Here is a 26,653-nt window from a genome sequence, read left to right on the forward strand (position 1 = left end):
TATCTTATGGTAGGGGAGCCCAAGCGGGGATTTTTGCAGTTACTCGAGCGCGTCAGATTATCATATGGGGAGAAACCTTGTACCCTGAAAATGTACCTCTACCATATCTTTTCTTCTTCAGGTGCCGTCCTCGTTCCGAAGTTTGGCTATCATCAAGGCTATGCGTATTTTTGATACCGTAGATCTAAATAATTGGCAGCTGCTGCACTTGTACCAATCTCTTAAATTCTTCAACCACGAATGTTTTCTTCTGCCAATGGATCTTTTACCTATTATTTTTCCCTGAATAATTAATTGTAGTAGCTGGTACTTTTGTCCCCTCATTATATGTCCCAAGTATTGCAGTTTGCGCTTTTTAATAGTAAGCGCAAGTTCTTTTTCTTTCTGCATCCTTCGCAACACTTCCATGTTTGTTACTCTCTCTGTCCACGATATTCTCAGTATCCCGCGGTACATCCACATCTCGAATGCTTCTATTTTCCTTGTATCGATCTTTTTCAGTGTCCAAGCTTCCATTCCATAGAAAAGGACTGACAGCACGTATCATCTCATGGGGCGAATTTTAAGATTTAAACTTCCGCATAAAACTTCCTTAACTCTTCCGCATAAAACTGTTTTCATTTTGGTAAAAGTAGCTCTAGCTTTTTCTATTCTGATCTTGATTTCTTCAGAGTTGTCGTTGTTTTCATTAATAACAGTTCCCAGGTAATTATATTTTCTAACACGCTCAATTCTTTGATCATGTAGGGTTATGTCAGAAAAATTTTGTGGAGATTTCGACACCATCATTATTTTTGTTTTTTTGATGTTAAGTGATAAACCGAACTTTTCGCTGCACTCTACTATTCTGTTTATCAGTGTTTGAAGATCTTCCGGGGTTTCTGCTATTAATACTGTGTCATCAGCGTATCTCAAATTGTTTATTAAAGTGCCATTTATTTTAACTCCTATATCTTGGTCAGCAAGGGCTCTGTTTATAATATCTTCTGAATATAAGTTAAACAAGGTTGGTGAAAGTATGCATCCCTGCCTTACGCCTTTTTTGATCTCGAGATCCTCGGTTGTTTCCCGTTCTACTCTAATATTCTCCTTCTGGTTATAGTAAATATTGAAGATAATTCTGAGGTCCCTTTTATCCAAGTTTTTCTCTACCAACAGTCTCATCAGGTGTTCGTGGCGAACTTTATCGAACGCCTTGTTGTAGTCAATAAAGCACATATATAATATAGCACTATATATAGCACTCTACCATATATTGGCTCTTAATGCAGGGGAGTTCGTTAAGGTGGGCCGAAAAAAATCTATCCTTAGAAAAATTCGAAATCGTCAGATTAAGATAAGGTAAGTAAGTACATGCAAAACAGTGTATATTTAAAAAATCTGACGATTTGAACGGGGCGTAAGGAAATGGGTGAGTCCCAAAGTTCCACAAGAAAAAAACGAATATTTCGCGAAATGGATGACATATTGAAAAACTAAAAAATGCGTACTCAATGTTTTACAAAAATCTATCGAATGATATCAAATACGACTTCCCACGGAGAGGGGTGGGGGGTAAATTTAATATTTTAAATACGAATCCCGCGATATTTCGCGAAATGAACATCAGATCGAAAAACTGAAAAATACAGTTATTAAATATTTTTGAAAAATCTGTCGAATGGCATCAATCACGACCCCCCACGGAGGTGAGGTGGGGGGTTACTTTAAAATCTTAAATGGGAGCCCCCATTTTTTATTGCAGATTTGGATTCCTTATGTAAAAATAAGTAACTTTTATTCGAGACATTTTTTCTTATTATGAATAGATGGTGCTATAATCTAAAAAAAACGATTCTTGGAAATGGAAAATTAAATTAAAATGGACAAGTCCCCAGTAAAATGGAAAACTTTACTTACCTTTTTTTGGTTTTAGGACCTACTCTTCACAACCGAATAGGTCCCCAAAGCGCTCGATTGACTGCACATTTAGCATACTTTGCTCCCCGACGTATTGTTTTTAAACAATAAATGGTATAATAAAAATATTGACAGTTCAAAAATGTGAAAATAATAACTTCATTGTGACACATTATTGCACTGTGTTTGGCCTAATTTTGGGTTGAAAAACTCAAAAATGTATTACATTTTTACAAAATTTTGGAATAAGTTTCATTCGTAGAACAATTTTAACAGTTGTTTTCAATACAGATTTCAATCCTCTACAAATAGTTTCTAATGTCTTTTGATGTAAAATAATTACGGAAGCAGGAATTCAACAGTTTAGGATTTTACATTGAGTTTTCTATGTCCCGTTCTCCAATTCACCACCCGGTATATACTAATAGCATATTAGAGATTTTGGAGTACTAAGAGTTATTTATTTATGTATCCAGGGCATTAAATAGATGTTTATACCCTAAGTGCGACAAGCTTATAAACTCAAGGGCCTCTGGCCCGAGAGTTTATATGTCGCCCGAGGGTATAAACATCTAATAATGCACGTGGTGCATACAGTCGGAAAAATGAAAGAATACCCATGAACGAACATATAAAACACGCTGTATTTTCCTGTCATTGTGTCACAAAGAAAATTGTCCAGTGCAAGTACATGTAACAATAATTATTACATGTACTTGCGCTGGCCAATTTTTTGTGTGACACGGTGACAGGAAAATACAGCGTGTTTTATATGTTTGTTCATGGGTATTCTTTAATTTTTCCTACTGTACAAAACTTGTCATACCGTTTCATTGCGTCAATTAAAGTTTCAATTTTATTTTATATTAACCCTCCGTTAGTCGCTATCGGTGTCACACCGACGACAGAATTATTCATTCGGGATTTACAAAATAACTGTTTTTTTCTATCGCCACTTTCTGTACCTCTTCCTATCAACTAACCTCGTGTTAGTATACATTCTTACACACTTGGGCACAGTTGTACGAGTTTTATAGCTATTTTCGGTGCAAGACTCCGTAGCGACTAATTGTGTGGTTATTACTTTATTGGCATAACTTGCAGTTCAGGTAAAGATTTAGCATCTTATTATTGCATTTTATCGGTAAGTTTTGGTCAAATCTTATTTATAGATGTCCTTTGAAGCCGAACAAAAATGTTTGTTGGAATTATGGGAAATGGTTCCTAGCGAATATTTTTATATTACAAAACAATATGTATATTCTTATACTAGGGTTTTTCATTTTATATCTGTTGTTTTCAAATAAAACATTTTCAAAAATATTTTTCAGTCATTCCTATACACAATATAGAATATTTGTATGAATTTTATTGCAATAACTATTTTTTTTAAATTGTCGGTCTCTGACACCGTAGCGACTCTTGATGCTCCGTTTATCCTAGCGATTAACGGAGGGTTAATTACAAGTAATATTTTATCGCAGCAGGTTGCTGCCGTTGCTAGGAAAGTGATGTTGGTTAGCAATTTGGTATTAACGTAAATACAATTTTCCTATGTGACATTGTCAAAAGAGTCAGAACGCAAGAGAAATTCGATATTTCTGAAGAAATAGTTAAAATGGCCAAAAAATCGACTGAGCACCTGTTACCGAAAAAATCCAAAGAAACGTACGACAAGGAATTGGCTAAATTTCAGCAATGGATGGCAGATAATAATAATAATGAATGCGTAAATGAGACCGTACTACTGGCATACTTTGGAGACATATACTTTATGCCCGGTATGACATTAAAAAAGTTAAGGCTTATTGGTATATTGTTTATCACAGACAAGTAGAGATAATTTAGCAAGAATGAGTCAAAGTCAAACATTTGAACAAAAGAAATTAAATTGGAATACAAATAAGTTTAGAGATGAGACAAATCGGATTCATGTCGAAAAATATTAAAAATCTTTTTGTAAGAATACATCTGAAACGCATAAAGTGTATACTGTATGAAAACCACTTAAGGAATAAAATTATTTGGGTCCTTATTTGAAACAAGCTGAAAATACGAGCAATATCATAACGAAAATTTTGTTTATTTACTTATTTTAGTTTATAATATTGAAAATTGCTATTATGAAAAGTTTTTGAGAGTTAAAAACTATAATTGCTAAAAACGCAATTATATCCTTTCAATTTAAATATTGTGAAATTTAAAGGTATTTTACTCTTGAGTGAAAATCTTTTTTTTTTGACAGACTTCTTATAAAATAAATAAAAGCTGATATGTGATGATTGCGACATAAACCTTAGACTATGAAGAGCTTTTTATGAAGAATAACTTTTTTTTTTCGTCAAATTCAAAATAAAAGAGTTATAAATGAAAATGATGTTGCTATCCGTAACTTGAGAAACATTTTTAAACATTTTGTTTTTATTAGAAGGATGTAATTACATATTATATTATTAGAATATAATTTTTTATTCCAAACAACTGTTCGTAATAACAGTTTTCAATATTGTGAAATAAATAAAGTTACTTTACTCTTTAGCCAAATTAACATTTTTGATATACCTACCTCGTATAATATAGATAAAATTTGATATCTGGTAGTGGAATCTGGCGTTTTAGGCCATGCAGAACTTTTCATGAAGAATAACTTTTATGCGTAATATTAAAATTAAAGAGTTTCCCATAATATATGACGTGTCCAAATTAAGTGACACCCTGTATATAATATACATAAATGCGAGTATAATGATCATAATGCATATCATTCAGTAGACAGCTCAAATAAAATAAACAAAGTGTTCGTTGAAAACAGTGAGCTGTCATTTAAATAAAATTTATTTATTTGACGTTTCAATTTTGTGTTGACGTTTAATTGCGTCAAACGAAAACTAATATATTTTAAGAAGGATTGTGACGCCACAATGTCGAATTTGAGGTTGGATATCTCAAAGATATTTAGAGATACCGAAATGCCGTTTTCAGATTTGGGTTTAGAAGACAAATCTACATATGAATCCATCGGTAAATCGGCTATGTATTGCAGGAGCGGCAACGCACGAACGAACGAACAGACTTTGCGAATTTATAAACGAAAATTTTTTGTTGAAAATTATAAAAAACTTTAAAACTCGTCAACTTGTAAATATAAATAATATGCTTTTTAAACATAAAAAATATGCAGGGTGATTCACGCAAATCTAATAGCGTCTTTATCTTTAGTCTAGTCCATAATATTTATTTTTAATGAAACGGCCTGCATATTTTTATATTTTTGAGAGAGCCTTTATAACCTGATCTCAGCGAACTATATTATGTAGGGTACCTAGGTCGGCTCGGGGTAAGACTTAATAGAAAAAAACAAACAAATGGATTAGAAGCCAAACCAAGGTAAAAGACACAGGAGAGCATACTGCCAAATTAAAATGGAGCTTCGCAGGACACAATGCCTGACTGGAGAATAATAGATGGAATCATGAAATACAACAATGGAGACCATGATTAGGAAGAAGAAGCAGAGGTGAGTCACAAATGAGACGGGCTGATGACATTAAGAATATTGGAAAGCACAACTAGAAACACGTGGCGCAAAATAGAAAACACTGGATTGAATTGGGGGAAGCCTGTGTCCAAAGTTTGGTTACTTAAGGCTGAAGAAGAAGAAGAAGAAGAAGAAGAGGAAGAAGAAGAAGAACAAGCAGAAGAAAAAGAAGAAGAAGAAGAAGAAGAAGAAGAAGAAGAAGAAGAAGAAGAAGAAGAAGAAGAAGAAGAAGAATCTAGTTCGGCGGGTCTCAGCGTTTTTTATGATTTTCTTTTTAGGCTACTTAATTTTCTTTAATCTTTTTTTTCTTCTTTTTTAATTATTGTATTACGAATATTTACTATTTTCAAAGAATAAAAATAAAATAAAGTGTAAAAATTCTATCAAAAATATTAAAATGCCGTTATTCTGTTGTAGATACTATTATAAGAGATTGCGGAAACACCAATACATGCAATGAAAAAGTACCATCTGGATATTATATAAAATGGTGTAAAAATTGTACTACCGACTTATGTAACACTCAGACTTCTTCTGTTTCTATTATTACACCAACTTTATTAACTCCAATCATTATTTTTACAGCAGTACTAACTTACTTTTAATTATAATTTTTAAAACACATTTGTAGAATTTTTTTAACTAAAAATAAAAACAGTTTCTTTTTATTATTTGTTTCTTTATGTAGAGAAATTACTGGCCGCTATTTTTCAACTGAAATATCTGGTGGAAGTCAATAGAAAACGCTTGCCATCTCATGGGTGTCGAAATTTTTACTGCGTCATGGTTGTTTATTAACATTTACGCAAAAATAACGACTTTTTCATTCATTTCAATATAGCTAAAAAGCTACGCGTTGTAGATGAAAACGCTCAAGATTTGATAACGAATGAGTTTTTAATTTAGCGGTCTAACTGCTCTTCAACAGCCTATCGAACTCTGTAAAACTTCTTCTTGGTGTAGTATTCACACTGGCGAACTGCTAGCTATCTTGTGTGCTTTCAAACATGCTAAAAAATATCCAAACACACACATAGCCATATTTATGTACTGATTCACTTTCCTCTATACACTCCATCAATACTATAATCACCAACCATCCTCTTGTCCAAGATATTCATGACATTTATCAGTTTCTTATAAATCAAAATACAAAAGTCACTTTACTATGGGTACCATCCCATGTTGGGATTAGTGGTAACGAAAAATCCGATTGCCTTGCCAAAAATGCTGCATCATCGATGAATACCATGCTGAATATACAAATCTGCAACGATCTAAAAGCCAGACTGAAGAAGCTCAATCTATTCACCTGGCAAATTCACTAGAATAAAATTACTTCAGCGCTCCATGAAATTAAGTCCTCAGTGAACCTATTTACCTGCTCTAGTTTATCTCGGAAAAATATGGCAATCATACGGAGACTGCGTATAGGATATACCCGTCTAACACAGACATGACTATTTGATGACATCATCTCCACTACCAAAATGTCAACCAAATCACATACTTATTGACTGTCCTTTTTATGCCAAAGAACGCCAACAGCTTGGTATCAGTCCTAACTTCAAAGAGGTCCTCAACAGCACAGACCAAATCAACAAGGTTATCAAATTCCTCGAGAAGAATCAACTGTTAAATAAAATATAATTGTTAACCGATTTTCCTTTTATTTATGTTAAATAATGTTAACTATACTATTTGTAATTTATAATATTACCATGTAAACTATAACTCGTGCTAACGACGAAATTTTCTGCCCACCTTTCCAATATCTGATACTGATCACCAATAATTTCCCATGTTCTTTTTCTAATTATTGATAGTCAAGGATTTAAGTCCTTTTAGATCTAGGTAATCTTCTAGAATTTTGTCCTTGCAGCCTTGCAGATGCTTGATTTCTTCTTCGCGTTGCTTGTGCATATTCCTCGCCGTAATAGTTCGACCTCATTTTTTCACGCTTTTGTCTTTCAATCACCTCAGTTGCTACCTCTTCCAATATGCTTCTGCACTGCCTCAAGTAGTTGTTAACATCTTCAACTATATCACCTGTCCAGTCCTCCAGCTTACCTTCTAGACTTTCCTCAAACTTATTAGCCATCGCAGTGTTTTTTAAAGCTCTACGTTAATCCTTTCCTCTTTAACTCATCTGACTTTATTTGCATTGGAGATTTTAGCTTTTGTTTTGCTTGGATTAGATAGTGGTCTCAGTCTATGTTTGCCCCGTGTCTTGCACATACGTCCACTATGTCGCTAGAATATCTTGCGTCGACCATTATAATATGGTCGATTGGGTTTAGGTACTGTATTCCCATAAGGACTTCTCCATGTCCCCTTATGTATATTTTTGTGCATAAAGCATGTGCCGGCAACTATCATGTTCATTGAGGTGGCTTAGTGTATCAGGCAAGTTCCATTGTTGTTCGGCTCTTCATGTACGTGAACTATTGTTTCAAATGGTTGGCATATATCTCCGCTCCTTACCTATTTTTGCATTACAATATCCACATAAATATCACCTTCTTCTTCTTAAAGTTTCCTCTCCTATCGAAGGTTGGATATCATAATGGCTATGGTCACTTTGTTGGCTGCTGCTCTGAATAGTTGTAATGAACTACAGTTAAACCATTCTCTAAGGGTCCTCAGCCAGGAGATGCGTCTTCTTCCTATGCTTCTTCTTCCTTGGATCCTTCCTTGCATAATAATTCTCAGCAACTCATATTTTTCTCCTCTGGTAATCTGACCCAAATATTCAAGTTTTCTAGTTTTTATACTTTTCATAATTTTTAACTCCTTATTTAAACGTCGTAGCACTTCAACATTGCTAATCCTTTGAACCCACTAAATTTTCAATATTCTTCTGTAAAACCACATTTCGAACGCTTCTATTCAGCTTATGTGTTATCTCTTTAACGTCCAAGCTTCCATTCCGTACAGCAATATAGAAAATATGTAGCATCTTAGAGCCCTCAATCTGAGAGGCAACTGAAGGACTTTGTTTGTAAGCAGTGTCTTCATTTTTATAAATTCTTGCCTTGCAGTTTCAATTCGGACGTTAATTTCTTTGCTTTGGTCATTTTTCTTATCAACCCAGGTTCCCAGATATTTGTATGTTTTAACTATTTCTATTTAGGTTTGCTCTATCATTTAACCATGTTCTGTTTTTGAGACAATCATAAATTTAGTCTTTTTCTTGTTTATTTTTGGTCCGTATCGAATGCAATAATCGTTAATTATATTTAGAAATTCTTGTAGCGATTCTAGGGTGCCTGCCATTATAACGGTGTCATCAGCGAATCTTATGTTATTTACTATTCTTCCGTTTATAGAGATTCCATCACTTAGCTCCTCTATCGCTTCCTGAAATATGGCTTCACTGTAAAGGTTAAACGGTAGCGGCGACAGAACACAACCCTGTCTAACTCCTCTCTTTATATCAATATTCTCGGAATCTTGTTCTTCTATCTTTGTATTGGCCTTTTGATTCCAATACAGATTGATGATAATTCGTAAATCTCGTCTGTCTATACAGGGTGTCCCAGACTAATTTAGCCACGCTATATCTCTTAAACAAATAGAGATTCTCGAATGGGACAAAAAGTGATATATTCTACTTGTAATACACTTTAATATGGCGTACAAAAAAATCATCCCCTAAATATTCATCCCTTAGTTACAACCCCTAAGTTTAATTTTTTTAATAACACCCTGTATATTTTTTTATAGTTTTGGATGTGGTCTTTTATCATCTATTCAACATATTTTTTGAAAATAAAATCGATTCGTAAATAACCAAGAAACTATCTGTTCATTTTTGTTAATTGTGTGTCCCAGACTAATTTATCCAGGCAGAAAAAATTCATCCTCCAAATATTCATCCCTAACTTACAGGGTACCATTTAAAAAAAAATAAAATTACGGGTTGTAACTAAGGGATGAATATTTAGGGGATAATTTTTTTTTCTACGCCATATTAAAGTGTATTACAAATGTAATAGATTAGTTTTTGTCCCATTCGAAAATCTCTATTCGTTTAGGAAATATAGCCTGGATAATTTAGTCTGGGACACATAATTAACAAAACTAAACTGATATTTTCTTGGTTATTTACGAACCGATTTTATTTTCAAAAAATGTGTTGAATAGACGATAGAGGACCACATCCAAAATTATAAAAAAATATACAGAGTGCTATTAAAAAAATTAAAGTTAGGGGTTCTAACTAAGGGATGAATATTTAGGGGATGATTTTTTCTACGCCATATTAAAGTGTATTACAATTAGAATATACCACTTTTTGTCCCATTCGAAAATATCTATTCGTTTAAGAGATATAGCGTGACTAAATTAGTCTGGGACACCCTACCCTGTATATCTGTTTTTCAAAAATTATATTAGTTTTTCATGTCGGACCCTGTCGAACTACATGGCTTATTAGTAATATTTTCCTATAGTCCGAACAATCTTTGGCATATAATAGGTTTGTTCTAGCAAACAGTCAAACTAGTCAGAAACCGTCAGCAAACAGTTGGTCAGTGAGAGAACATAATACAGTCACCAGTGCTATCCCCTCTACTCGCGCTGGTCCGCTATACGCTGATGGTTTCAAACCATTTGAAACTAATTTGAGAACGAACCTATTGTTTTTGGTATTGTTACAAAGGTGGACACCAACCATTCCTGAGAGATTTTTCCGGTTTTATATACTTCATTAAACAGATCCAGTAGTACCGGTGGAGTTTCATAGTCTAGACATTTCAGTAATTCCGCCTGGACCTAGAGTTTTTCCGTTTTTTGCGTTTCGTATTGCTTGTTCGATTTCCTCCATTATGATCTCTGGTCCCGTTTCGCTGTCGATTTCTTCCGGTTCTTGTCTATTATCCTCAAACAGATCTGTTATGTATGTCTTCCACTTTTAATTTTTCTTTGACTTCTATAATAATTTTTCCATTTTCGTCGGTCTAATGAGCAAATTGCCTAAGTCCATTTTTTGCGAAAATTGTTTTTTGGTTTCATCTAGTAGTAGACGGTAAAAGTTACCGCCTGACAATTCCCACAAGCGCAATTATCATTTTATTTCGCGGCAATTTCGCTAAACGAAAGTTATTTTCCTCATAGGACATAGGCAAACTCCACACTTTTTTGTCTCTCCTGTAAAATTTTCAATTTATGACTTAGGCAATTTGCGCATTAGACCGACGATTATGTCTTTAAGAAGGCCACCTTTCTTTTTTCGCTGTGTATTTGTGATTTCCTTTATTTTCTTGTGCATGTTAAAGCTATCATACTTTTTAGAATATTCTTCTATTTCACTACATTGATTTGCCAGCCAGGTGGATTTGGCCTCTTTTATATTCTTTCCTATTAATCTCTGGATTTCCTTGTATTTTGCCTTACTCCTGCCTTTATGTTTCCTTCTTTCCTCCATTAACTCTAGGATTTTTGAAGTCATCCATCTCTGTTTTTTTATTATTTTTGTGGGTAATATCTTCTTTCCTGCCTCTACTAACGTTTCTTGTATCATGTTCCATTTGTCATTTACATCTGTTGTTTTTATCACGTCTTGTTTGATTTTCTTTAAATTATCATTTATTTCTTCTTTTATACAGGTTCTTCTTTTATCATGTCTTGTTTGATTTTCTTTAAATTATCATTTATTTCTTCTTTAACCTCTGACGTAAAGGTTCTTCTTTTATATGTGAGACTTGTGGTATATTTTTTTGTTTTTGGATCTTTTTCAGCTACTAATATCACTAGAGACTGGAAAATATGCACTAAAAAATGTCTAAAATATGCATGCAATATGCATTTTAAAACAAGCTGAATATGCACAATTAACATGCAAATATGCATTTATATATGCACTTATTTTTATATGAATAATTTTATGGTTTACGTTAAATACATAAATAAATAAAAAATAATAAAAATAAATAAATAGGTTTGAATTTAAACCAAATTGTATTATTATTTCTTAATATATTTTTTTAACTTCAGGTTTTGTGACAAATAAAACGGCAAAATATTTTATTTTGACCACAAGATAAATAAGAGTACAATAAAATAAATGTACATATTTTTATTGTTACAATATTGATTCATATTTTCTAAACTAATATTATAAAAAGAGTACAATAAAACAAATTTACATATTTTTATTGTTACAATAAATAATCATATATTGATTCATATTTTCTAAACTAATATTATGTCTTCTATCTGTTAATATTTGTTTATAGGCAGAAAAAGATCTCTCAACGTCACAAGATGTAATTGGGGCATATTTAAACTTTGCTATTAGAGACGGATCCATATTAATATTTTCATCGAAGTTTCCAAAATTGATTATATTATTTATTGAACGCAATAAAGTGAAACCCTCATTTTTGTTTAAAACGTCATCAAGTTTATCTTTAATTTTTACTCCAATTTCCCCATTCAGATTTGTTATTTTCTGTTTAACCGAATCAACAATAGACATACTATTGTGAAGACATAAATTTTGAGCCTCTAATTTTGTAATTGAACTTTCAATGATATCGAAATTCGATTTTATATACAACAATTGATTTTTAATAGACTTTTCTTTAAAAATATTTTGACAGTTATCAATAGCGGTGCAAGTCGGATCAAAACTTGAAATAACGCTTTTGATGTCGTCGTAGTGTTCAGATAAAAATATAGCACTTTTAAGCCAAGTTCCCCATCTGGTTAATACTGGTTCTGGTGGTAAAGGAATATCGGGAAGCATCTCCCTATATACCTGTACACGTAGTGGTGCTTTCAGAAATACTTTTTTTACATTATTTATTAAGGTGTTTACATTGGGAAATTCAATTCTAACTTTCTCTGCAACTCTGTTTAGGCCGTGCGCCAAACATGTACAGTGAATTAAATTAGGGAAAAAGATTTTAAGATTGGATGCAGCTTTCATCATATATGAGGCGGCATCACTAAGCATTAATAATATTTTTTCAAATGGTACTTGATCAGGTAAAAAAAAATTTGTTAGGGATTCGTTAACAAATCTAGCTATTGTAGCATAGTTTGTTTTTTCCAAACATTTTACACTAATTAAGTATGAGTTTTTAAAATCGCCAGAGTCGTTAAGAACTCCAACAATTAGATTCGCAATTTGTCGACCCTTTGTATCCGTTGTTTCGTCGACGGAAATCCAAAGATATTCGGCTTTTAACTGATTTTTAATACTCGTCATCACATCTTTGTAACATGCACTGACATATTTTTTCCGAAGAGTTGAAGAACTTGGTATTTGAGCTGGTTTATCTTTAATCTTGCAATAAGTTTTTAAAAAGTTTTGACACGATTTATGTTCTAACTTGTGCAGAGGGATATTGCAGTTCAAAAAAAAAATGGCATAAATCCTTTGCAAAGGTTTCTTGCCCAACTGACGTATTCTGAATCTGCAAACTGTTCTGTAGAATCTGCTGGCGAGGTTTATTATCATTTTTTGATAGCTTAGTTTGGTGAAGTGAAGTTTTTATGTGTTGAACTACTTGGAATTTCTTTTGACATGGAATCTGGAATATAATGATAATGATGTTTTAGATGTTTTCGTAAATAGATACCTACATTAAAATGATCAAACTTTTTAAACCTCCCCCAATTTTTTTTTATTTCTCAAAGTGAAATTGAAATCGTCAAACAATAAAGTACAGTCAGTGTACCGTAGTATACAGGGTGGGCCACTCTCAACACCTCGCTCTGTATAAGCCAAACCGTTGCGAACTTTAAAAAACAGTTTTTGAAGAAATGGGACGGTTTGTCATTTTAGAATAGACAGACACATAGATGTGCAAAGAAGTTTGATAAGTTTAAAAATCTATTGAAGTGGAGAACTTACCTTTTTATCACAAATGGTGCAAAACATACTTTCACTGTCGATAACTTTTAGATGATTGTTACTTCCAATCCAACTTCTGAGAAGACTTGATTTTTCCCTTGCTACTTTAGGCATTTTCACAATAATAATAAAATGATTTTTTTACACAGTATAGTCAATAACTTGCAATCACAAAAGTTGAATAATCGGCGATTGATTTAAGACTAACCATTCATAAAATAAAATAATCTATCCTACCCTTAAAATGCTTAAAATTTCGTTTTGGTTGGTTTTCCCAGAATAATTCATAGTTGGCCGACACCAGCAGAAAGTACAGGTAATATTTGTAATGTTATTCAAAATATAATCGGTATTTACTTAGGTAATTTGTAAATTCTGAGAAGTCTATAAATCTTAAATATCCGGATAATGATACCTGCAGCTATAAATAACGCCCATTATGTTTATGGGTACAACAACAAAGGAGCTTAACAGCAAAATATTTACTTTCACATTTTATTTTAATGGATGTTGATGTTACTAATATATACCTTATTTTTAAATGGGGTAGAGTAAATTCCCATCAAAATATGCATTTATATGCTCTTAAATCTCCAAATATGCAAGGCATATGCATTTATGAAAAACATGAGAAATATGCAGCATATATATGCATATGCATTTTGCATATAATCCAGTCTTTAAATATCACCTACTTAAATTTAAGAATCGGGAAATACAGTGGAAATTTTTCGAAAAAAGTATTTTAATTTTTTGCCTTTTATGCGGTAACTTCCTTAAACTACAGCATTTGCGAATCGTCTTTAAATTATTTTCCATAGAAGACAGAGAAAAGGCAACAGAAATGTTTCCCAGTTGTTACAAAATCAATAAATAATGCACACGGTATTTCGGATACTCCAGATATTCTTGATTCCAGATTCTGGATAAAAGCTCTCGATTCTCATTACAATTTTTTATTTACGCCTTCATTTCCATAAGTAGCTTTGCAAAACTTCCAGGGTTCGACATAACAATTGAAATTACCTTCTTTATTTATTGGGCTGATGGAAGCTCAAATCTTTTTACGCCTCTCCCGGGACCGATAACCCTCTGATTCCGAACATAAAAACTGGGAAATATAACGGTTGTTTTAAAAGTTGCTGCATATACCGGGGTAAGCTACAATGCTAAAATGGACTGTAAAAGTATAGCGATAAATTTAATCACGTTGAATAAAGATAATCAATCGACAAAATTCAATGATTTGTTCATTTCGTTGGCCAAATATGAAAAATGTCTAACTCCAAAATATTCAATCGTAGATTTTGATGGCATCTGTTAGCATTATCCAAAAGCTATGTCCGGCTCTGTTTTCTTCTAATATTGTTTACTAGATTTTGCTAACAATGTGAAAATGACACCTGCATAAGTCCATTAATATTGAAAACAATATGAAATCAGCACAAGTCCCATAAGTCCACTCTTGTTAGTGGCCAAACCGTGTAAACGTATCGGTGTTTTTCTGATGTTTATACAATAAAAATATTTTCATTGTAAACGGGAGACGGTGCGTACCTGCAGAGTACAGGTTAAAAGGCCACAATATTGTTTGATAATTAAACAAATTGATTACTAAAACCGACTTGTGCAATCTTCACATTATACAGGCTGTTTGGTAAAGGATGGGCCATAGCTTAACCTTAAATTCCTGAGGTAACAGTAGGTCGATTTAAGCTAACTTACCTTAGTACAAAAGTTGATAATAACCGAAATACAGGGTGTCACAGCTAAACTTTTATTTTATTTATTTTTGAATATTGAATGACAGGCATGAGACAACAACACGAAATTTGGTAAGTGGTGCTGGTATTGTACAATCTGCTAAATTGTGTTAAACAAACGTTTCTGGCTACTACCAGAGGCGTACGACGGGGGAACGTGAATGGTTGACCCTTCCCAAATTCTACGCCACTGATCAAACTGCTATTTTAGTGCAATTTTTTGATTCTCCAATACTTTCTCTGTAAAAATTTACTCTTCAGTCGTAACTATTAAGCCATTAGTTTTCGAGATATTTGAAGCTAAAAACGAAGGAGCATAATACATTAATGCAGGGAAGAAGACCGGTTGGAAGACCTAAAAAGAGATGGGAAGACGAAGTCGATGAGGATGCCAGGAACTTCCTGGGAACGCGTTCATGGAAAAGAACAGCGGTAAATCGAAATGATTGGAGAAGCTTATTGAAGGAGGCCAAGGCTCGATTTGGGCTGTAGTGCCATTGGATGGATGGATGGATAATACATTAATCAAAATAATTGTGCATTTTCATTTTTAACTTCAAATATCTCGATAACTAATAACTTTGTCGTCACGAATGAAGAGTATATTATTTGCATAGAAAGTATTGGAAAATCTAAAAAATTATGCTAAGATAGCAGTTTCATCAGTGGCGTAGAATTTGGGAAGGGTCAACCATTCACTTTCCCCTGTCGTACGCCTCTGGTAGTAGTCAGAAACGATTATTTAACATAATTTAGTAGGGTGTACATTGCCTACACTTCCTGTCAAGTATCACACGGATATGTCAAATTATTTTAAAGTATTCTTTTTTTTTAATAATTTATTCTTTATTTAAAACTGTAGGAATTATGTGTGCCCGGTACTATAAAACCATTAGACATATCCTTATGGTACTTGGCAGACAGTGTAGGAACTCTACACCCTACTAAATTATGTTAAATAATCGTTTGTGGTTAACACCAGAGGCGTACAACAGGAGAAAGTAAATGATTGACCCTTCCCAAATTCTACGCCACTGATGAAACTGCCATGTTAGCATAATTTTTAGATTATCCAATACTTTCTCTGCAAATAATATACTCTTCATTCGTAAAAATAAAGTCATTAGTTTTCGAGATATTTGAAGTTAAAATGAAAAGGCACACTTATTTTGATTAATGTATTATGCTCCTTCGTTTTTAGCTTCATACAGGGTGTCTGCGTAACTTGGAACCATATGGGAAACTTTTTTAATATCAATTTTACGAAAAAAAGTCATTCTTTATAAAGTGCTCTGCACAGTCTAAAGCCTAATATGCAATCATCAGATATCAAATTTTGTCAACAGTGTACGAGGTATGTCAAAAAATATGAATTTCGCTCAAGAGAAAACTACCTTTATATATCAAAATATCAAAAAATTTTATTATGAAAAGTTGTTTGTAATTAAAAACCATATTCAAATATGCAATAACGGCATTTTACTTGAAAAAAAAAAAAAAATTCTGAAATTTTCCTAAATTACCGATTCCGAACATCATTTTTATTTATTAGACATGTAATAACTCTTTTATTAATAATTTTAGGAAAAAAAGTTATTCTTCATAAAAATCTGTGAAAGGTCTAAACCTCAAGATGCAGCCATCAGTTAACCAAGTTTGTTAATTTTATACGAGGTGTGTCAAATAATATGAATATACAAAAAATTATTTCTAAATTCATATTATTTGACACACCTCGTATAAAATTAACAAACTTGTATAACTGATGGTTGCATCTTGAGGTATAGACCATGCACAGGCTTTTATGAGGAATAACTTTTTTCCTGAAATTATTAATAAAAGAGTTATTAATTGTCAAATAAATAAAAATGATGATCGGAATCAGTAATTTAGGAAAATTTCAGAATTTTTTTTCAAGTAAAAGGCTGTTATTGCATATTTGAATACGGTTTTTAATTACAAATAACTTTTCATAATAAAATTTTTTGATATTTTGAAATATAAATGTAGTTTGCTCTTGAGCGAAATTCATATTTTTTGACATACAACGTATAATGTTGACAAAATTTGATATTTGATGATATTTTTTTGATATTCTAAAATATAAAAGTACTTTACTCTTGAGCGAAATTCGTAAGTATTTTTTGACATACCTCGTATAAAATTGATAAAGTTTCATATCTGATGGTTGCATCTTAGGTTTTAGACTATGCAGAGCACTTTATAAAGAATGACTTTTTTTCGTGAAATTTATATTAAAAAGCTTCCCATATGGTTCCAAGTTACGCAGACACCCTGTATATCTCGAAAACTAATGGCTTTATCGTTACAAATGAAGAGTATGTTATTTACATAGAAAGTATTGGAGAATAAAAAAATTGCACTAAAATCGAAATTCCACCAGTGGCGTAGAATTTGGGAAGGGCCAGTCATTCACGATCCCCGTCGTACGCCTCTGGTTGTAGTCAGAAACGTTTGTTTAAAATAATTTAGCAGGGTATACAGTATCAGCACCACTTACCAAATTTCGTGTTGTTGTCCCATGCCTGTCAGGATATATTCAAAAATAAATAAAATAAAATTTTAACTTTGACACCCTCTATTTCGGTTATTATCAACTTTTGTACTAAGGTAAGTTAGCTTAGATCGACATATTTTAACCTCAGGAATCTAATGTTAAGCTATGGCCCATTCTTCACCAAACACCCTGTATTTACGAGTAGTTGTGTACAAGCGGAGTTATGCCCAGTTAGTTTTTGTTCTCTCCTTTAAAATCAGGTATTTTGGACTTATGTTTTTTTCACATTAGGCCGACGTTTTGCTAGTTATCAGTTAGTAGTTAACAGATATTAATTTAAATGTTACATATGTTTATATGGGATTAGCCACAGTTAGGTAGCACATGATAAACAATATAATACCTACCTTAGCCAGTCTCCTTTACTTGGTTGACCAAGCGTATAAATAAATATGATATAAACCAAAGGTGGGGGAAATATAGTGTCAATTTATAATTAACTGAAATATTTACGTTTGTATTACGAACTCCCCTTGTTGAGTAAATAAAGACATCGATTGACATTGGGTCGATCGAAGACACATCTCGAAGTTCGCGCATCTTGCTCGTCTTGTACGAACCCTGAGGCACAAGCGATTGCTCTCCGCACACTAGGCGATCCAGTTTGTTGACATCTTCCAACAAGGAAGAACGCATTTTTTGTATATCAATCGAAACGACTATTTCTATCTGTGAAAAGTGCGCTACTGTTACATTTTTAGTATAATTTGTATACAATGAGCATTCTACAATTGAGGGTATTTTTCTACTTCCGAACGAATGCTATAATAAACACCTAGAAAGAGAAGTTCAAAGTTTTCAGAATTTTATATTACAAACAATATATTTCCACAAAGCTACTTGTACTTCAATCAACGAACATAATATTCACCTATCTTTAAAAAATAACTAAAATTTAATTTAACGCAAAAATCAACAAAAAACGACGGAAACAAATAAAATAAACTTAGCTCCATGACTGGAAAGGTCGTCTCGAACTTTTTCGTGCGCTACCGATCGCAAGGGACGAGAGTCGTACAAGACGAGGAGATTTGCAATCCTACACGCCTTGTCTGCGGAGCTCAATGTTATAACGAAGGAACTTGAGTGGCGGGGAGAGATCTACGCGACTGGTATCGAGTCGACTACATCGAGCGTCGACCCATATGCGGACGGCCTAACTCTTCCATATATTTCACGTGTCGCTGTCGGTCGTGACGAGTTTTCATTTTATTATACAAAAATCCTCCAGGACCAGACGGAGTACAATCTGAATTTCTTAAACTTCTTGATGATGAATCTTTACGAATACTATGTAAAATCTTCAATAATATCTATGACACAAGCAATATCCTAAAAGATTGGCTAGTTTCAGAATTTATTACCTTACCAAAGAAACAGGGAGCAAAAAAGTACGGAGAATATAGGCTAATAAGTCTAATGAGCCATACATTAAAACTTTTTCTTAAAATTATACATCGTAGAATATACAAACTATGCGAAGAGAGAATACAAGACACACAGTTTGGATTCATGAAAGGCGTAGGTACAAGAGATGCACTGTTTAGTCTACAGGTTTTATTTCAAATATGCAGAGATATGACTTGCGATATTTACACCTGCTTTGTGAACTACCAAAATGCATTTGATACAGTTCAACACCGAAAAATGATGGATGTTCTAACAAAAGACCAAATTGATGATAAAGACCGAGGTATAATACAAAATTTATACGGGAACCAATCAGACACAAAAAGAACGAATCTTGGCGGTGAACCAACGGAAGCGATCCAGATTCTATGAGGCGTTAGACAAGGATGTATACTTTCACCTATGTTATTTAACGTTTATTCAGAGGAAATATTTAGTGAAGCCTTGGACAATTGCGAACATGGAATACTTCTAAATGGAGAATGCCTATACAACATCCGCTATGTAGACGACACCGTTATTTTTGCAGACAGTTTGAACAGTTTACAGCAACTAATAAACAAAGTAAATTAAGTAAGTGAAAGATTTCGACAAGTAAATATATCAAAAACTAAATTTATGATCATCGACAAAAATAAAATTAGAGACGCCCAACTACACCAATAATACCAATAATAAGACGCCCAATAATACACCAGTGGACCGAGTAAAACAGTATAACTATCTTGGAACAATAGTAAACGAACAATGGGATCACTCATAAGAAATAAAATGTAGAATAGAGAAGGCAAGGAGTGCATTTAATAACATGGCCTAACTCTTTAAAAGCCACAACCTTAATCTGGATAAAAAAATAAGGCTCCTACGATGTTATATCTTCTCAATATTGTATTACAGAATTGAATCCTGGACACTTACTGAAGCAATGGAGAAAAAAATTGAAGTCTTCGAGATGTGGCTATGCAGGCGAATCCTAAAGATATCATGGACAGACAAGATAACCAACGAGACCGTATTACGAAGAGAGTACAAAGAAAGAGAAGTAATGTATACCATTAAAAGGAGAAAGTTAGAATATCTCGGACACATAATGAGAAACGCCACTAAATACAGATTACTGAAGCTAATCCTTCAAGGTAAAGTAGTCGGAAAGCGAGGAATTTGGAGAAGAAGAATATCATGGTTAAAGAACCTGAGGAAATGGTTCTCCACAACAACAACTAATCTATTTAAAGTATCAGTTAATAAAATAATTATAGCCAGCATGATCGCCAATATTCGAAACGAATAGGCACTAAAAGAAGAAGAATAGAGAAAAATTAATACAACTGCACTACAAAAGCGTCGTATCACAACAAACTATTGTCAATATGGGTAATATATAATTTGTCAAATTTTATTTCTGCTGAATTTTGCGATAATCTTGATAACTCTTATCAAGTATTATATAAAAATACAATGCAACAACGCCTCATTCTAAATATCTGAATAATTCATACCCGAACCCCGAAGCAACATCTATTTTTTATTACCTCACAACAAAAAGCAAAAAAGAGAGAATAAAAGAAAAATCTCTCTTTTTATCCAATTCAGATTATAGGAAGTTATTGTCGGTGCGTAATGGAAACCAGAGAATATATGGTGCCGAGCATATGCAATATTAAAAACACTCAAAGTAATGGAAAGAGAATACACATATGCATATTTATGACCTAGACACTTCTGTTTTGCGTTCTTGTTTTATTTGTTAGGACAGAGAATAATAGCGTAAGCTCGGAAATCGTTTCTGAAAATAAAGCCAACGTCGGTGGACCATATTTTACTTTGATAAAGGGATTATCACAAGTTAGGTTAAGATGTCTATTAAGCTAGAAAGACCATTTCATAAGGGAGCCATGAAACACACCCCATATTTTTTTGCTATTTTATTGCTAATTTATTACGCAAATTAAAAATTTATTGCTTCATCCCCTTCAGAGAAACAGGTGGCCATTCCAGCTTAATATTAAGCTAGAAAGGCCAACATTCATATATCCGGAACGAAAGTAGATAGAGAGTTGCTTCCAGTGGCCTATTTTATTGCTAATTAATTGCTAATTTATTACGCAAAACAAAAATTTATTGCTTCATCCCCTTCAGAGAAACAGGTGGCCATTCCAGCTTAATATTAAGCTAGAAAGGCCAACATACATATATCCGGAACGAAAGTAGATAGAGAGTTGCTTCCAGTGGCCTATTTTATTGCTAATTAATTGCTGAAAGATTGAGTTTACAAGAATTTACAAACTCACCCCTTCAACCCCTACCGATATCATCATTCCCCGGAATCCACAAAAAGTGAAAATAACCAGTTTAAAGAGCTAAAACCCAGTACGTATTTTTTGCTTATTCATTGCTATAGGTCTAAGCCAAAAATAAATTTTTTGCTTCCTCCCCTAACGAGCCACAATGGCTACTGCGGTTTAATACTTAAGGCTACAATACTCAACACTCCTATTTCAGGAAAGAAAGCAGATAGAGGGTCGTTTCTGGCGGCATATTTAATTTTTAATTAATTGCTGAAAGATGGGGTATACCAGAATTTACAAACTCACCCCCTCCAACCCCTACCGTTATCATCGTTCCACGGATTTCACAAAGAGTGAAAATAATCAGTTTAAAAACTTAAAACCAAGTGGGTATTTTTTTCTAATTAACAGCTACAGGTCTACGCCAAAAACCAATTTTTTGCATCATCCCCTAACGAGAAACAATGCCTACTGCGGTTTGATCCTTATGCTACAATACCCAACACTCCTATTTCAGGAACGAAAACAGATAGAGGGTCGTTTCCAGCGGCATATTTTATTGCTAATTAATTTCTGAAAGATATCGTATACAACAATTTGCAAACACACCCCCTCCAACCCCCACCGTTGTTCTCATTCCCCGGATTTCACAGAAAGTCAAAATTACTAGTTCAAAAACCTATGACCAAGCGGGTATTTTTTTCCTAAGCATCTGCTGCAGGTCTACACCAAAAACGATTTTATTGCTTCATCCCCTAACGAGCAACAATGTCTAATGCGGTTGAATACTACAACACTCAATTCTCCTGTTTCAGTAACGAAAACAGATAGAGCGTCGCTTCTGGCGGCCTATTTTATTATTAATTAATTGCTTATTTATTACGCAAATTACAAATTTATAGCTTCAACCCCTTCAGAGAAACAGGTGGCTATTCTAGCTTAATATTAAGCTAGAAGAGCCAACATTCATATTTCTGGAAAGAAAGTAGATAGAGAGTAGCTTTCGGCGGTATATTTTATTGCTAATTAATTTCTGAAAGATTGGGTATACCAGAATTTACAAACTCATCCCCTCCAACCCCTACCATTATCATCGCTCAACGGATTTCACAGAAAGTGAAAATTACCAGTTTAAAAATCTAAGACCAAGTGGGTATTTTTTTCCTAAGCAACTGCTGCAGGTCTACGCCAAATTTGATTTTATCGCTTCATCCCCTAACCAGTAAAAATGGCTACTGCGGTTAAATACTTAAGCTACAACACTCAATTCTCCTATTTCAGTAACGAAAGCAGATAGAGGGTCGCTCTATCTGCTTTCGGTCTTGAAATAGGAGTGTTGGGTATTGTAGCTTAAGAATTAAACCGCAGTAGCCATTGTTTCTCTTTAGGGGATGAAGCAAAAAATTGGTTTTTGGCGTAGACCTGCAGCCGTTAATTAGAAAAAAATACCCACTTGGTTTTAAGTTTTTAAACTGATTATTTTCACGCTTTGTGAAATCCGTGGAACGATGATAACGGTAGGGGTTGGAGGGGGTGAGTTTGTAAATACTGGTATAACCCATCTTTCAGCAATTAATTAAAAATTAAATATGCCGCCAGAAGAGACCCTCTATCTGCTTTCTTTCCTGAAATAGGAGTGTTGAGTATTGCAGCCTTAAGTATTAAACCGCTGCAGCCATTGTGGCTCGTTAGGGGAGGAAGCAAAACATTCATTTTTGGCTTAGACATGTAGTAATTAATGAGCAAAAAATACGTACTTGGTTTTAGCTCTTTAAACTGGTTATTTTCACTTTTTGTGGATTCCGGGGAATGATGATAACGGTAGGGGTTGAAGGGGGTGAGTTTGTAAATTCTTGTAAACTCAATCTTTCAGCAATTAATTAGCAATAAAATATGCCGCCGGAAGCTACCCTATATCTACTTTCGTTCCGGAAATATGAATGTTGGCTATTCTAGCTTAATATTAAGCTGAAATGGCCACCTGTTTCTCTGAAGGGGATGAAGCAATAAATTTTTGTTTTGCGTAATAAATTAGCAATTAATTAGCAATAAAATAGGCCACCGGAAGCAACTCTCTATCTACTTTCGTTCCGAATATATGAATGTTGGCCTTTCTAGCTTAATATTAAGCTGGAATGGCCACCTGTTTCTCTGAAGGGGATGAAGCAATAATTTTTTGTTTTGCGTAATAAATTAGCAATTAATTAGCAATAAAATAGGCCGCCGGAAGCAACTCTCTATCTACTTTCGTTCCGGATATATGAATGTTGGCCTTTCTAGCTTAATATTAAGCTGGAATGGCCACCAGTTTCTCTGAAGGGGATGAAGCAATAAATTTTCGTTTTGCGTAATAAATTAGCAATTAATTAGCAATAAAATAGACCACCGGAAGCAACTCTCTATCTACTTTCGTTCCGGATATATGAATGTTGGCCTTTCTAGCTTAATATTAAGCTGGAATGGCCACCTGTTTCTCTGAAGGGGATGAAGCAATAAATTTTTAATTTGCGTAATAAATTAGCAATAAAATAGCAAAAAAATATGGGGTGTGTCTCATGGCTCCCTTATGAAATGGTCTTTCTAGCTTAATAGACATTAGGTTAAGTGATTTGGAAGAGGAGCAAAATTTAAAAATTTTGTTTTTGAGAATTTAATTAATGGATAGATCTACCATAATATATTATCTGAAGTATACTAGTTGATAATAGTTGGAGAGAAGCTCAGTCATGTGAGATTCGCAGATGACATCGTCCTTATAGCCGACCGTATGGATGATGCTATAATAATGTTGAACGAATTATCTTACGCTTCCTTAGTAGGCTATTGATTATGTACTCTAGAAAGGAACTACAACGTTAACGGAGTTTTATTATTTCATATGGTCAATGAATCTCTATACATATATGAAGAAACTGCGGAGTGCTACCAATTAAAGGGTGCGTTTTTGAGAAATGGGTGAGTTAGTTCCTGGGCACAGGTTACATTAGGGTAAGTTCTATGCACTTTTGGTACAAACACGTCTACATAAAAATTGATCCTGGTTAAATTTTCTATCTAAATATAACTTTTTAAAGTCAAAGATTCTTTTTTTTTACAAAAATATATTCAAAAGAAAAAGCCCAAAGAAACCGAAAAGAAAGAAATTTTGTTTTATGTCCCATAACTTTTGTCCACGGGGATATAGGTATAGATATTGCTACAAATAAAAAAAACTTACATATTTTATCTTTAAAATGGTGTTTGGTACAGGTCATTATGATTTACAGTTTTCGAAATATGATTTTTCAAAGTTTGCCACTCACAGCAATTTTGGGCAATTTTCCTTGTTATTTCGCAAATATTGTTCTGCAACTTTTTTTTTGAGGAATAGAAATCAATTACCTTTAAAATGTTCTATTGTATAATGTTGTACGACTTCTTTTAAAGAGGTTATCTTTTTCAAGATTTTATACTTTTAACGAGTTTTTATACTTTTTACGATTATTTTTTAAATTTCCCATTAATATTTTTTTTGCTACATTTAGGTATATATAATATAATTAAAAAGAAGGCTTATTCTGTTTACTTTAAAATGTTGTATTATAAAAAATTCTAGGATTATTTTTGAATAAGATATGCTTTTTCAGAATGTAATAAGTACTTGCAACGATTTTTGATTTTAGGATTATTTTTTAAATTTCTCATTATAACTTTTTTATGTAATTGTGTGTTATGATTGAATCTTATTTTTTATAGGTAATACTTTGGATCCATTTGACTCGACCGGGCAAACTTCAAAATATGGATTAATTCCAATATATACTGTCAAAGCTCCTGCACCACAAGCTTTGCTTGAAAAAATAGCATGTAAGTGTACCAAAGGATGTACAAAAAACTGCGGTTGTAGGAAGATAGGAATAAGTTGTTCAATATTTTGCAAAGGGTGCATGTGCATGGGTACTAATTTTGGGAACTCTAAGATAACTGAGGTGTCAGAGGAAGATATTGAAGCTAATGCTAACGAAGAGATGGACCTTGATTTTGAAAATTTTTTAAATGTCCACGTTTAAATAATTTTAACTTAAGTGGTGTTTTATAAGACTAATGTTTATGTAATCTTTGTAAAAGAAATAATTTTAAATAATACAGGTAAAAAAATATCAAAAAATCACTCGGTTTCCATTATTTAAATATAGATGATATACCGTTTTAAAGAACAGAAAGTAAGTCTTCTTTATTAAGTAATATATAGTATATCCATGTACAAGAAAAAAAAGTTATAATGAGAAATTTAAAAAATAATCCTAAAATCAAAAATCGTTGCAAGTACTTATTACATTTTGAAAAATAATATCTTATTCAAAAATAATCCTAGAATTTTTTGTAATACACCATTTTAAAGTAAACAAAATAAGCTTTTTTTATTGTATAATATAATATATACCTAAATGTAGAAGAAAAAAAGTTATAATGAGAAATTTCCAATATAATCGTAAAGAATGTAAAAAATAATATTTTTTTATATTAGGTATTATATAATATAATATTATATTATATATACTATATATAATATAATATATAATATATTATATAATAATATTATCCTATTTTTATATTATATTTTAAAAAACCGTTAAAATTGTAAACCCTTGAAAAACCATAATCTCTTTAAAAAAGTCGTACAACGTTATACAGTAGACCATTTTAAAGGTAATTGATTTCTATTCCTATTACGTTTACCATTGTATAAATATGCCTAAAGTTACAAAGAAAAAAGTTACAGAACAATATTTGCGAAATAGCAAGGAAAATTTCCCAAAATTGCTGTGAGTGGCGAATTTTGAAAAATCATATTTCGAAAACTATAAATCCTAATTTCCTCTACTAAACAACATTTTAAAGAAGAAATATGTAGGTTTTTTTTCTGTAAAGCAATGTATGTCTATACCTATAACTCGCGGACAAAAAGTTATGGGACAAAAAACAAAATTTCTTTCTTTTGGGTTTCTTTGTGCTTTTTCTTTTGAATATATTTTTGTAAAAAAAAGTATCATTGACTTTAGATAGTGATATTTAGATAGGAAATTTAACCAGGAACAATTTTTATGTAGATATGTTTGTACCAAAATTGCATAGAACTCACCTTTATGTAACCTGTGCCCAGGGACTAATTCACCCATTTCTCAAAAACGCACCCCTTTAAATAGTAGCACTCCGCAGTTTTTTCATATATAGATGTCCACTGACCATATGAAATAATAAAACCCCGTTAACGTTGTAATTCCTTTTAGCTATCTTATTTTGAATATAATCAATAGCCTATAAGGTCGGACT

General features: G+C 32.9%; 1 protein-coding gene across 2 annotated transcripts in view; it reads left to right on the top strand.

Annotated features, from left to right (window-relative positions):
- LOC114333892 (uncharacterized) overlaps positions 1–6,105 on the top strand; it is a 68,044-nt gene extending 61,939 nt beyond the window's left edge. For both annotated transcript variants that reach the window (XM_050657171.1, XM_028283887.2), the window contains exon 4: positions 5,855–6,105. In XM_050657171.1, coding sequence (XP_050513128.1) covers positions 5,855–6,042 — 188 coding nt within the window. In that variant the 3' untranslated portion in view covers positions 6,043–6,105. The remainder of the gene's footprint in view (positions 1–5,854) is intronic.
- Positions 6,106–26,653: the final 20,548 nt, after the last annotated feature.

Source organism: Diabrotica virgifera, chromosome 7, assembly GCF_917563875.1.
Source record: "Diabrotica virgifera virgifera chromosome 7, PGI_DIABVI_V3a".
NCBI classification, from domain to species: domain Eukaryota; kingdom Metazoa; phylum Arthropoda; class Insecta; order Coleoptera; family Chrysomelidae; genus Diabrotica; species Diabrotica virgifera.